A 14,305-nucleotide genomic window follows, 5' to 3' on the forward strand; every position below is an offset into this window, starting at 1 on the left:
CCCCAGCCGCCTCCGCCCGCCTCGTCAGCGCCACTGCGGCTCGGCCGGCGCGTCACGTGGCTGGCGCGGCGCGGCCTCCAGACTCCAGGCACTGGCGAGCCGCCGGGCGGGAGGACGGACAGACCTACTGACGCACTACCGGCGGTACCTGGCCTGGCAGGCTGGGCGCAGCGCGGAACGGCCCGAGGGTGCCGGGGCCGGACAGACGCCCGCAGGTCATGGGCGTGCCGGGCAATTCCCGGCACAGGCCGGCTGCGGCGGGGCGACCGGGACGCCGGGGCAGCGGCGGGCGGGGGTCTTCCCTGGTGGCCGCCGCTGAGCCCCCGCGGGGCCCGTGACGCCGCGGCCGATGTGGCCCCCCGCGAGCTGCGGGCCTGCACCGCCGCCGCACAAAGACGCTGCTGGAGCCGCCGCCCGCACCCGGGACGCAGCCTCCGCGGGAAACCGAGCCGGACGGAGCCCTAGCCGGGGGGCAGGAGGCGGCGCCCGCGGGCGGCTGGCCCCGGTATGGAGAAGCGGGCTGCCACGGGGCTGGAGGGGGCCCCGGGCGCCCGGACGCAGCTCGCGGTGGTCTGTCTAGGTGAGTGGGCAGTCGAAGCTGGGCGAGGTCCGGGAGCAGCACTCCGGCTGGACGCCCTGGCCCGCCCCCGCGTCCCTTCCGGGACCAGGGCTTTCCTGGAACGGCCAGTGCGATGGCTCCCGTGCGGAACTACAGAGAAGGCAGTAGCCCTGAGGGTTTTTAGGCCCTTCTCTTCCCGAGCGTCCCCCAGCATCCTCGTCTTGCTAGAGTCTTATGCCTGGGAGGGCGACTCTGGGAGCCTCGCCCTCAGGCCCAACCCTGGCAGCAGAGCCCCGGCCCCTGACGAATCGCAATATCGCGTAGGCGCCCGGGATGAGCAGCGCGCTGGGCGGCCAGTTTGTGCAAGCGGCCGAATCGGCGGCAGCCTTCAGCGGGCCTGCTGCACTTAGCTTGGCCACAGTCCGGGCCTGCCGAGCTGCGGACAAAGGCGAGGCCTGCGGGTCTGAGGTCGGCTGCTCCTTTGCCAAATTGTTTCCTGTTGAGTTGGGGTGGGGGTGAGGGGATGATGCCGTCCTGGAGAAGGGGACTCGGGATGCAGGACATGAGGATGCCAGGGAGGAGGCACTGGGAGAATGACCCCTGTTTTCCCTTTGTGTCTTCTCAGATCCAGCCAGGCAGGCCCGGTCAACCCAGGGTGGTGTGTTTGTGCAGGGCTGAGGGACCTGTCCAGGCCTGACACCTGAGTGCAGGGGCCATTTCCTGCCCTGCCCAGGGTTTTTTCTGTCCACCTCTCCAGGTCCCTGTGTGTGCATGTTTGGGGCTGCTAGAGGCTAAATCCTCATTCCACATAGCTCCTTTATTTACTACTAGAAGGAAGGGGACCATTACCAGAGCTGAGGGTTATTAGGGGACATGGGTAACTCTGTGGTTACACTAAAGAGGGCTCTGTAACATTGACAGGTTTCCTGAAGCTATTGAAATGACCAAATAACAAAAAAACCTGTCTGTTTTCAGTTGCACCTGCACCTCCTCCCCAAGAAATAGAGAGTTCTGAGTTGGGGGAAGGTCCCTGGCCTGTCCCAGCAGGGTGAATGGGCATTGCTCCCCCACAAATCTGGTAATAGCTATTTGCTCTGGACTTTGAGCTCTTGGGCTTCTCTGGTGAGCAGGACATGGGGTTCAGGCTGGCTCCCTTCACCTGGGTTGAGCCAGGGACCCTCTCTGGTAGGTGGTTCAGGCCTGAGGATCCCAAGCCTGACAGGAGACAGTCAAACACTTTCCCCTCCCCTCACTGAGTAAGAATTCCCAGCCCTGGGAGCGGCAGGAGTGGTCTAGCGCAGCCAGTCCTGCACGCTGCTCTTGGTTGTGGGTGTGCCAGGGAAGGTCCTGAGACCCTCTGCGGCCCTTCAGCTGCCCATGCCAAGAGTCTCAGGGCCTTGCCCTGTGAGATGAAGGGAGACTAGCCTTGAGTTTAGGCTGTGTTGTCCCATCCCTCACAAGGGCTGCTGGTTGGTCCAGAGTTGGTACCTAGGACCTGAAAACCATCCCTCATTGACTTCTCTTTGTGTCTCCCACAGTGAACTTCTTTCTCACTGGGAGGCTTAGCAGTGCAGTTCCTGCCCTAGGTAAGTAAGAAACTTTTCACCTTCCACTCCTCCTCCCTGAACTCTGATTTTGTAACCTCTGAGGACAGACTCTGAGGACGGACCTTCAAGGTCCTGGCTCAAACCCTGAGGTCATCTAAACTTTCCTAAATTCAGTTTTGTCGATAAAACCAGTCGTTGGTGCATCTTTCCTGCATTAAAAGGAACTGTTTGGTCTTGGGCAAACTTAAAATTTTCTCTAAGCCTCAGTTTCCTCTTCTGTAAAGTGGGTGAAATATAGGACATACCTCAAAGCTTGGTTATTAGGTTAAATGAGCAAATGAGGCAAGATGTTTAGCATGGAGTCTGGCACAAAGTGGCTTAATACCACTGGCAAACTGTAAAGGGTCCTGCACAAGTGACAGATCATGCCTCCTGAAGGTATGGGGTTCCTTGAGTTATTGTGAGGTGCCCGCCCCTCATGCCTGTCAGTGTGGGTCTATCTATCAACCTTTGATCTTTGGTCTCTGGCCTAGAGCTGGGCATAGTAAAGATTGGTGGGAGCAGGAGGGGAGGCTGAGTCCATCACAGATGTAAGCTCTCTGCTGAGGGGCCTTTGAGGGGCTGAACAATGGATACATCCAGACCCCTGTGGCCCTCAGTGCCACCATAAGTAATCTGACAAGGGCCTCAGGGAGCTGGGGGAGAATGTGAGGCCCCCAGTCTCAAGGGCCTGTCTGACTTGTTTGTTGTGCTCTTGGAAGGGCAGGAGGCACTTGGGATGTCTGGTTGCACTCAGGGCTCAGCTTGGAGCAGAAACCCACGGAGGCTGGCTCAGCTGTTAGGACCAGGAGCTCTCAGGGTAGGACCTCTGCTGGCCATAGTCACTGGGAGTGGGAGGCCAGGGTCTGCAGAAGTGGAGCTCAAGAGCTTGTCACTCAGACTTGGGCTCCTCAGTCTCTCTCCTAATCCTCTCTGCATGCCAGCTTCACTCTCTGCTCAGGGCCTTGCCTTGCCCAGCCCTGACCCAGCTCTGCAGGGTTTCCTGATTTCACAGCCAACTGCCCAGTCTGCCCATCCCAGTTTCCAGGAGAAGGCTGGCGTGGCCCTGGTCAGGTGCTCACAGAGAGGTAGGTAAGATGCATGGCTGTTGCATCTTACAAGCATAAGCTCCAGGCCAGCTGTCTAGCAGGTGTGGGGAGTGAGAATGTCCCCCAAAACATGTGCCCCAGATGTTTGTGCTCCACATACATGTGGCTCAGGTTGAGAAGAGGGATTCTCCAGGGACAAGAGCCACTCATGGAACCAGGGAAAGAAAGACACAGATCTAAGTCCATATGTTTGTTATTAGCTGTTGAGACCTCAGCCCCATCAGGATCCTTGTTACCTGTCTGTGCCTGGTGCCCCTGGGCTTGTGAGCCACACACACATGCTGCACAGGCCATGGTGGTGTCTGAGGCCCTAGCACTGGCATCTGTCTCTGATCCTGCTGGTGTTGTTGAGAGAGGTGGCGAGCAGCTTCTGGAGGCCCATAGTGCCCCCTCCCAAGGCTCCATGACTTTGCGTTTTGGGGGTTTCACTATAGTTTCTGTTGTGCAGAAGCCTGGATCAGGAACTGATCCACAGCTACTTTCCACCTCTCCCTGGGCTCAGACACTCCTGAGGACCCAGATGGGCTGCCTAGGCACCTCCCCAGGTATATCAGGCACTGACTGGGTCATGTCGCCTATCCCTGCATTCAGGCTCTGGGCTCTGCCACACAGCCATGGTGGTCCCAGAGAGGTGGGCCTAGGCAGGGTCTGCAGGCTGTTCTCCACTCACCTGGCAAGTTCCCAGCATGCCTAGGGTAGGACTTCCAGCTCCATATCTTTGGATTACACCTGGCAAGTTGTTGGGACTATTGATTGCCTCTGGAAATTGGATCTGCAAATTGTGCTTCATCAGGCCTTGTTCATGTCCTCTCAAGAGTATTTGATGACTCTTTGGACCAGGCAATATGAACACTGGCCTAAAAGTACCCAATCATCCCTTGCCCATTTGAGCAGAACCTTGACCGCTGTTTTACCTCCACTTAAGCTCAGACAAACCTTTCCCAATGCCCTAGATATCCCACAGCCCTCGATCCTGCATCAGTATCCCCAGCTTTACCTTCCCCCCAACACGGTTCTCCAGCTCTCCTCACTGCCCACCACCATTGCAGCACTCTGCCAGGAACTTCCCCTCCCATGGCACATGCAGGTGGGCGCTCCCCTGCCACAATCATATACCCTGCTCACCCCATTACACAGTGTCTACCTGGAAATGTCCACCTGCCTCGAAATTTCCCAACCACCCCTTGATGCTCATTGGCTCCATTTTACTGATGGTCACACTGAGGCCAGGATGTAACACTGTGTTTGGCAGCACAGGTCTCAGGACTGGAGTCATGAGGCCCTTTCCCCTGCCTGTGCTTGAATCCTGGAGTTGTGCATTGGGAAGAGGGCACAGAGAGGGCAGGGGGCAGGGGGCTTGTTGTCTGAGCCAGTGGCACCTCCAGGCCCACAGCCAAGCAATGTCCGGTGAAGAGCCCCTGACCGGAGTGCCCAGCTCTCTGCACGGGCCAAGCTGATGGCTGCAGAAGCCCTGGTCTCTATGGGCCCCTCTTGGAGAAGAGCAAATAGTTACCCAAGTGATACTGTTGCCCCTGAGGTGGGACTTTCTGAGACAGCTCTGGGTGACCCTTGACAGTGAGGCTTTTTAGGGGGAGCAGTCTAGTCATTTGCTCCTGGCTTACCTGGTGGTCTGGAGAAAAAGGCCACCTGACCCATGAAAGATAGGCCAGACGTAGATTTATGAGGGAGAAGTACTCTAGCTGAGATGGGGCCAGAGGAGAGAAAAGGTGGCACATGACGTCTGGTGGAAGATGTGAGGCCTGATTGCCCCTTGTTAGTGTGGGTGAGAAGCCTGGCTTCCATGAGTATTCCAACAAGAAGATAAGTCCACGTCCGTTCCACACCAGCTGTGGTAGGTGTTAGCTGGGCCCTGCTCTGCAAACAGTTTGTGCTTGGCTGTTAACCTAAAGGCTGGCAGTTTGAACCCATCCAGCAGCACTGAGAAGAAAGGCCTGAGTCAGTCTGCTTCTGCAAAGATTATTGCCAAGAAAACATCTACAGAGCAGTTCTATGCTGTAACACAGGGGCTTGCCATCGGAATTGACTTGACGGCGATGGAGTTTTGGGGTTTTGGCTGAGGGTCCAGGTGAAGGAGAGGCGGTTCCCACCCTTGCTGAGTTCACCAGCATGCCTTGGGTCCCCTGACTCAGAGGCCTGATGCCTCAGTTTACCACGTGCTTAGGAGACTCAACATGGTGGGAGGAGGGAGATGCACTCACAGCCATGGGCCCTTCCTCCTTGTGAACCCAGCACCATCTGGGAGAAGAAGCCTTTTTGGTTAATACCTCATGCCTTCCAGAGCACCCCATCCGGGTCAGTATCCAGTGTCTCTGAGGCCCATGTGGCTGGGAGCTGACTGTTAAGGGAGCCAGGCCTGGTTGGGGGCACTTTTCTCAGGCCCCTTCCTATAGAATATTTACATGTGCTGTGCTCCTGAGACTCTCCTTCGTTTGTTTGATCTTTATCCTCTTGGGCCTTGAGCAATGGCTCCTGTTTTATGTACAAGAAATGTGGGCCAGATAGAGTGGGCCTGATTTGTATCTAGCTGACTTGGACTGTTGACACTTCAAATGGTGGCCTGGTGGGCTCTCATAATGGTCAGTCTTCACTTTAGGGTTGAGGGTGGGTGTTTCTGTTGCAGTTCTTTGAAGTTATGAGCTGTTAGTGGAGGTTAGTCAAGCTTTAGAATCTCTAGCCCTCCACTGTCATGGCAGGCCCCCAACAGAAGGGTCTTCAGCCCACAGCTCACACCTCTAAATGTTAAACAGGCACTTGGATTGACCAGTTCACTCACTGACCCATGTGTATGGAGCACCTATGACACGTCAGGCCGTGTACCAGATCCTGGGGACATTGTGTTGAGCCAGACCTGGCACAGCCCCTACCCCCCTGAAGGAGATTTTAGTCACAAGAACAAAAAGGGAGTGGCTGCTATGGCAGGGGCTGGGGAGGATGAGGGGTGGAGGACCCGAGCTCTGGTGGGGGCATTGTGGGGAGGGCTTACCGGAGGAAGGGATCACTGAGCTGGGATCTGAAGCTGGGAGCAGTGAACAGTGTGGGAGGTAGGAAGAACACCCCACCAGGGAACAGCAGGAGCAAAGTACCTGAGTAGGAGGAAGCACAGGAGGCAGGGGGCAAGGGGATTAAGGGGGACCTGAGACAGGAGCTCTGGTGGTGTAGTGGCAAAACATTTAGCTGCTAACTGGAAGGTCAGCAGTTCAAACCTAACAGCTGCTCTGTGGGAGGAAGATGAGGCAATCTACTTCTGTAAAGATTTACAGCCTTGGAAACCCAACAGGGGTTGCTATGAGTCAGAATTGTCTCAATGGCAGTGGGTTTGGTTTTGATTTTGGAGACAGGAAAGATGGGAGGGCAGAGGATGGGCCCACTGCGAGGAATTGTGTTCTCATCCTAAGAGTGTGGGAGGGCTGTTTGGCGCCTCAGAGGGTCTTGCTGAGAGCCAGAAAGAACAAAAGTCACTTCCAAGGCAACAATGGAAGGTGCCAGTTGACTATGAGGGTGGCATCACTGGGTTCAGGCAAAGGGTCATTGCTTGCCTCCCTGAGCCTCATTTTCTCCATATGTAAAATGGACCCTGCCTTTGCTGCAGGTGGTCGTGAGGATCAGATGAACCAGTGTGGTGAAGGGTTGAAGGGGTTGTGAGGGGTGGGCATAACCGAGTGTTGGGATCCTTCTGCCTAGTGCTAGGGAGGGCAGGCCACACCAACACAGGGCAGGCCTACTTCACTGGCCAAGGCGGTTTGGAGCCTTTAGACTGGTGGGTTCAGCTGGGGACCAGAGGCTATCCTGAAATGGGTAGAGTGAGGCTGGTGTGATTTAGTGACTCATCCCTGGTGCGGCATGCAGCTGACATGCCATAAATGCTATTGGCTCAGAGCCAGAAGTGAAAGGCTGAGACCACGAGAGGATAAGGGTGATGAAGCCTGGCTCTGCCACTTACTGGCTGTGTTTCCAGGGTTGGAAAGGTGTTTTTTTTTTTAATTTTTATTGTGATTTGGGTGAAAGTTTACAGAACAAATTAATTTTTCATACAAAGGTTCATACATATTTTGTTTCATGACATTGACTGCAATTCCCCAAATGTAACAGCTCTCTTCCCACTTTCTCCCTGCAATTATCTCTTCCCTGTGTCCTTCTCTCCCATGCACTCCCACTCCCGAGCTGTCTCCCTGTGCAAACCCTGCCCTGATGGCTCCAAGGAGTGTATATCTACCTGATGTAAATATTCACCCCATATGCCTGTTTATTGTTAGTTCAGTTCCAGACCTGAACAGTAACTAGGGGCCATAGTCTCAGGGGTCTCACCAGGCTTTAACAGACCAGCAAACATGGTCTTTTTTTTTTTTTAAATGATTTTGAGTTTTGTTCCATATTATTCTCCTACTCTATGCAGGATTTCCTGCACCGATCCCCTTCTGAGTGGTTGACAGTGGTAGCTGGGCACCATTTAGTTCTTCTGGTCTCATGGTCATATAGGCTGAGGATCACATGGCCTACTAGTCCCTTGTACTAATTGTTTCCATATGTCTTTGCTTTTCTTCATTCTTGTTTGCTGTGGATGAGGAGCATCTAGATGTCTGCTTACAAAACTTTTAAGACCCCAGTTTCAGCTCACCAAAGTAGAATGTAGAACAATGTTTTTGTGTAGTATGTTATGCCAGTTGAGCTTGATGTCCCCTGGGACCATGGTCCAGCGCTCACAGATCCAACTACTTGCTCCCTCAGGCTAGCTGGCTGTGGCCAAGAAGCCATCACAATCTTGTGCCTTGTCAACTCCACTATATACCTAGATATTCTTATAGCACATACAAATACACATGTGGAAACATTGTCTGCCAACCCTGTACATGGTCATGGGCACACTGCCCCCTGCCAAGGCTGTAAATCTTTATGGAAGCAGACTGCTTCATCTTTCTCCCATGGAGCAGCTGATGTTTTGGTTAGCTGCCAAATACCTTCAGTGCTATACCACCTGTGGCTGCAGAATTCTCCACTGAGCTGAGGCCCCAGAGGCCAGAAAGCTGCACTTTGGAGATGCCAATTGACAGGGGCAGCTGTTGGTGCACTTGCTCTCAGCCCTGCCAGGAATAGGGAGGGGAGGCTTGGGCTCTGGTGCACTTGGTGGGGTAGGGGAGCTATGGCTGCCCTGAGGCCAGGTGGGTCTTCCTTGGCCCACCCCCTTACACCAGTTTTGTGAACTCTGGAGTTCTTTTCTTAGGTCACAGCCATCCTTGGCTGGCCTTGAGCCAACCCTGCGAGAGGCCTGTATTGAAGCTATGGGGGATTCCAGCGCCCCCACCGGCTTACTGTCAGATTGTGGGGCCAGTATTTCTCAGCCTTATCTCCTGACAGCTGCCTGCAGTGGGAAGCTGGAGCAGCACACGGAGCGGCGTGGTGTCATCTACAGCCCAGCCTGGCCCCTTAACTACCCAGCAGGCACCAACTGCAGCTGGTACATCCAGGGTGACCATGGGGATATGATCACCATTAGGTAAGGGGACCCTGGGGGTGTCTGAAGGCATCTATATGCGTCTAATAAACATGTATGAATGAACACATGTGTGTGATTGTGTATGTGTGTGTGTGAGTGAGTACACGTGTGTGAGCACATGTGTTTATGAGCAGCTGGAGAGGACATGTGAATGAATATGAACAGGCATGTGTGAGTGGTGCATGTGTGTTAGACATGTGTGATTCTGTGTGTGATCACATCTCAGCAGATGTAGAGGACACAAATGTGAGATGTGTGATGTGTGTATGTGAATGTATGTGTGACAGCATATGTGAACATGTGTGAGCTATAAGCATATGTGAGTGTATATGTGTATGTGTGTGTGTGTATGTGTGAGTGCATGTGAGCATGTAGGTGTGTCCAGTTCCCTGGGTCTGCCTGCCCATGGCTGGTTGCTCTTCCCTCAGTCTCTGTCATGGGGTGCGGGGTCTATCAGTCGTCTCAGTTCTTCTAGGGAGTGGAGTCCTGGGGACTAGTGTGCATGGTCCAGCTGCCTCTGAGGTGGCAGAGATGTCTTTCTGTCCTGCAGGGATGACTTGAGGCCAGGCTGGCAGGAGGTATAGGACAGGGCTCCTGAGTGAGACCCAGGGCAGTCTTGTCAGAGAGGGAGCCAGGCAGAAGCCTCAGTGCTCAAGCTGCAGGGAGGCCTTGGGACATGCAGAGGGAAGTAGAGCAAGGTGACCAGATAGTGGATCTGAGGTAGTTGGAACCACCGGCCTGGGTGTGGGTTAGGACATCTGACTGGAGAGTTGCTATAGGTTCCGTTTGCCTTAGCTCTCCCAAATGCCAAAACTCAGAAGGCCCTCAGATACTCCACAGAACCAAGGAACAGGGATGTGATGGTATGAGCTGAGCCTCTCCTGGTCTTCATGCCTCAGTTTACCTACCTCTGGAAGGGGCAAGCAAGGCAACTGGGTGGACACTTTGAAGAGAGAGCCTTTGAACAGTGGCTTTCTGGGCCCTATGGCCTGCTCACCCCACACCGGCCAGTGGGGGTCCATCGCCAGTGTTCCTACCCTAGTAAAAAGGTGTCACCCACCTGCAGCCTAGGCCAGCCACATGGGCATGGCCTTGTCCTTAGTGAGCATGCCTGAGTTTGTTCTGGTTGGTGGAAGCTTGGTCCTTGGACCTTCCGACTTCAGGGAAGAGTGTCACGGGGAGGAAATTGCCCATGAATAGGGCTCCTAATACCCCCTCCACTTTGGCTTTGGGGTGAGGGTGCTGAGTGTGCTAATGGAGGGTGGAAAGGATGAGGCAAGGCTTTCACAGAGCTGTAATAGCACAGAATGTGACAGATGCTGTTCACAGTTGATGATTCTTCATGGAGCCACCCTTTGGTTCCTGGCTGATGGCAGGGGTCCTACCGAATGGCTTTGAGAGGTGAAGCTAGGCAAGTTTGGGAGACCAGGGTCTGGGGTGAAGGGGCTATCCTTGCCTTGAGCTCCAGCCCTGACTACCCTTGGCCCTGTGGGCCTTGATCCTTCCCTAATCCCGTGTCTGCCATCCTCTCTGTCCCTGTAGCTTCCGCAATTTTGATGTAGAGGAGTCCCACCAGTGCTCCCTGGACTGGCTCATGCTGGGTCCAGCAGCCCCACCTCGCCAGGAGGCCTTCCGGCTCTGTGGCTCTGCCATCCCACCTGCCTTCATCTCCGCCCGGGACCATGTCTGGATCTTCTTCCACTCTGATGCCTCCAGCTCTGGCCAGGCCCAGGGCTTCCGTCTCTCGTACATCCGAGGTGATGCTGGTGGCAGGATGGGGCAGGGAGAATGAGCCTAGACCACAGAGCACCTGGTGCACACTCATGGGTTCCCAGGACCAGGGCAGGGCCCTCCACTGGCCTCCACCTCTCCGCAGGATCTCCCCCAACCAACCCTATCAAATGGAGGACAGAGTAATGGGGTTGGTCATGCTGCCTCCTCAGAATGCTCCCAAAGCCTTTTGAGGTCACTGGGCTGTCACTGACCCCACATCTCAGACTTGGCTAGAAGATGGGGAGGAGGCTTACCCCAGGCTCAAGTCAGGGACTGAGCCAACCCTGGTGTTTGAGGGGTCTTTGCCCCTCAAGTGGCCATGAAGAAGCAAAAGGCCCTTCTCCTTGGGTCCTGCCTCTTCCTGGACCATGCTTTCTTCCTGTGGTTGTGAGCTGCAGAGGCCTAGCTGGGAGGGGGACCACTAGCCTACTCCTGGCCCTGGCCTCCATACTGGAGGGAGGCTCTGCCATCCCCTGACCTGTCCCCAACACCCTTTGTCCTGCAGGGAAGCTGGGCCAGGCCTCCTGCCAGGCTGACGAGTTCCGCTGTGACAATGGCAAGTGCCTGCCTGGCCCATGGCAGTGTAACACCGTGGATGAATGTGGGGATGGCTCTGACGAGGGCAACTGCTCGGCCCCTGTCTCTGAGCTGCCGGGCAGCCTGTGCCCAGGAGGCACTTTCCCCTGCAGCGGGGCACGCTCCACACGCTGCCTCCCCGCAGAGCGGCGCTGTGATGGCTCACAGGACTGTGGTGATGGCTCTGATGAGGCTGGCTGCCCGGACCTGGCATGTGGCCGGCGGCTGGGCAGCTTCTATGGCTCCTTCGCCTCCCCAGACCTGTTTGGTGCAGCCCGGGGGCCTTCGGACCTTCATTGTACGTGGCTAGTGGACACACAGGACCCGCGGCGCGTGCTGCTGCAGCTGGAGTTACGACTGGGCTACGATGACTATGTGCAGGTGTACGAAGGTCTGGGTGAACGTGGGGATCGCCTGCTGCAGACGCTCTCCTACCGCAGCAACCACCGGCCCGTGAGCCTCGAGGCTGCCCAGGGCCGCCTCACTGTGGCCTACCATGCCCGGGCTCGCAGCGCTGGCCATGGTTTCAATGCTACCTACCAGGTGAAGGGCTATTGCCTCCCGTGGGAGCAGCCGTGTGGCAGCAGCACTGAGGGAGATGCGGGGGATGCAGGAGATCAGGGCTGTTTCTCGGAGTCACAGCGCTGTGATGGCTGGTGGCACTGTGCCAGCGGCCGAGATGAACAGGGCTGCCCTTCCTGCCCGCCTGACCAGTACCCCTGCGAGGGGGGCAGTGGCCTATGCTACACACCTGCTGACCGCTGCAACAACCAGAAAAGCTGCCCTGATGGCGCTGATGAGAAGAATTGCTTCTCATGTCAGCCCGGCACCTTCCACTGTGGCACCAACCTGTGCATCTTTGAGACATGGCGCTGTGACGGCCAGGAAGACTGCCAGGATGGCAGCGACGAGCAGGGCTGCCTGGCTGCTGTGCCCCGCAAGGTCATCACTGCCGCCCTCATTGGCAGCCTTGTCTGCGGCCTGCTGCTGGTCATTGCTTTAGGCTGCGCCTTCAAGCTGTACTCCCTGCGCACGCAGGAGTATAGGTGGGTGAGCGTGTGGGCTGTGCAGGGGGACCTCAGCCTAGCAAGGCACCTTGGTTCATTCTGAAGATAGACCCCAGACTCTCTGTCCCCACATCTTTGAGTCTGTAAACTGGGGCTTGGACCAACCACTTGTGGACTTCTGGGTATTTTGTGATGTCTAGGTGGAGGAGCAGAGAGCTGCTGTGCAGGTCCCGGGGAGGTGGAAGGGTGGGATCCCAGGAGCCCTGCTGTGATGCCCTCTGCTCACTGCTTTCAGGGCCTTTGAGACCCAGATGACACGCCTGGAGGCAGAGTTTGTGCGGCGGGAGGCACCCCCATCCTATGGTCAGCTCATCGCACAGGGCCTCATCCCACCTGTGGAGGACTTCCCTGTATACAGTGCATCCCAGGTGAGCGCTGATGGGTGTGGGACCCCAAGGGCCAGGGCTTCCAGCTGAAACCTCAGAGCACTGACAAGACAGGGCTGAGAGCCAGGTTGGGCAGCATGCAGGCCAGACTAAGTCAGGGGTTAAGCAGGGGAAGGCACAGCATAGGCAGGGTGGCACGGGGTCCATGGCCAGGAGGGATGACAAGTTGGTCTTGGGCCCCTTTGGGGCAGTGCTGACCTCTATCCCTGAGTGGCCTGTGCTGGCCTGGCCATTCCCTCAGCCACCGCCCCCACCCTCCAGGCCTCGGTCCTACAGAACCTTCGCACAGCCATGCGGCGACAGATGCGCAGGCACGCCTCCCGCCGCGGACCCTCTCGCCGCCGCCTTGGCCGCCTCTGGAATAGGCTCTTTCACAGGCCACGGGCGCCACGTGGACAGATCCCACTGCTAACTGCTGCACGCACCTCACAGACAGTGCTGGGCGATGGGCTCCTCCAGCCTGCACCAGGGGCTGCCCCGGACCCCCCTGCACCCCTTACGGACATAGGCAGCCCCAGGGCAGCTGGTGATGGGCTCCCCAGTGCCCCTGGCCATGTACCTGAGGTGGGACCTTCAGTACTCCCACCATCTTCAGGTTTGCAAGAGCCAGAGTGCAGGCCCATGGACAAGGACAGAAAAGCCTGCAGGGACCCTCTGGTGAACAGCCTGGCCTCTGTGGACACAGCTCAGGAGCCACGCTTGGCCCAGGACCCTCACTCCCCAGCCTCCACTGCCAGCAGCACCGTTGGCCACCACCCACCAGAGCCACTGAGTGTCTGCAGGAGCCCCCTGCCACCCTGCTCCCCCATATTGGAGGCCAGTGATGATGAGGCCCTGCTGGTCTGCTGACCCACTGGACATGCTGGTGACTGCCACAGCCCCGCTTTGTAACCAGGGAATACACAGTCATTTCTACCCTGCCTCCGCATTCTTCTTTCTCATGGGGAGATGTCAGCATCCCCCCCTGCCTGGGTGGGCCTGGCGTGTGGGTGCTGGGCAGGGGAAGTGGGGCAGAATGATGGAAGGATGAACCCCTTGGCAGGTCCCAGGGTCCACACAGCATCCTGCCTTCCCCCCTCCACCCCACTCCAGAAAAGCAAGAAGGCTAAGGCAGGGATCTCTGGAGTGTCTTCTGTGGCTTCTCACTCCTTGTTCTCGTCCTGTGGCAGCTCCAGCTGCCATTCCAGAGCTGGGCATCTTCCCTCGTCATCACTACCTGCAGCTGTAGTGAGGACAGGACAGAGCAGTGTGTACTCTGTCCCTAGTTCTTGGTGAGAACCCCATCTGCACTGAACCTCCTCCTGCCCCCAAGGCATGGGCGAGGGAGGGCTCTGTCCTCATCTTCATGCCTGTAGTGTGGCCAGGGCCTGACCAGCTGATGCCCTCTGGCTGAGGGGTCAGTGTCCTGGGCACTGAGGCTGGCAATGTGGCAGGGGATGGAGGGGTCCCCAAGAGACACTCTTTTCTGCTGCCTCAGGGACAGAGGTGGAGGCATCAATCAACAGTGCCCCAACCCATCCCATCCTATCTCAGGGCCTCAGTTTCCCCCTCTGTAAACCAGGAAGGTGGGGTTGAGGCTCTGAAGTCCTGACATTTGGTCTGTGGTTTATGGGAAGGAAAACAATCTGAGCTGGGAACCACTGGGCTCTCCTAGGTGCTGAGCCGTAGGCTAGTACTCGGGGGCCTGGGTAAGAGGGAGATTGAACCTCTTCAGTCTTCCCTGCTGCTTTGAGGAGG

At 56.6% G+C, this 14,305-nt stretch overlaps 1 protein-coding gene across 1 annotated transcript; it reads left to right on the forward strand.

Annotated features, from left to right (window-relative positions):
- Positions 1-507: 507 nt before the first annotated feature.
- Positions 508-13,417, forward strand: LRP3 (LDL receptor related protein 3). The gene is made up of 7 exons (XM_007954341.2): positions 508-580; positions 2,098-2,145; positions 8,628-8,766; positions 10,309-10,523; positions 11,045-12,161; positions 12,418-12,550; positions 12,830-13,417. The coding sequence occupies exons 1-7, from the start codon at positions 508-510 to the stop codon at positions 13,415-13,417; spliced, it is 2,313 nt and encodes a 770-aa protein (XP_007952532.1).
- Positions 13,418-14,305: the final 888 nt, after the last annotated feature.

The sequence above is a fragment of the Orycteropus afer genome, unplaced genomic scaffold, assembly GCF_000298275.1.
Source record: "Orycteropus afer afer isolate SDZICR_OR568_19922 unplaced genomic scaffold, OryAfe1.0 scaffold00459, whole genome shotgun sequence".
Classification (NCBI taxonomy): domain Eukaryota; kingdom Metazoa; phylum Chordata; class Mammalia; order Tubulidentata; family Orycteropodidae; genus Orycteropus; species Orycteropus afer.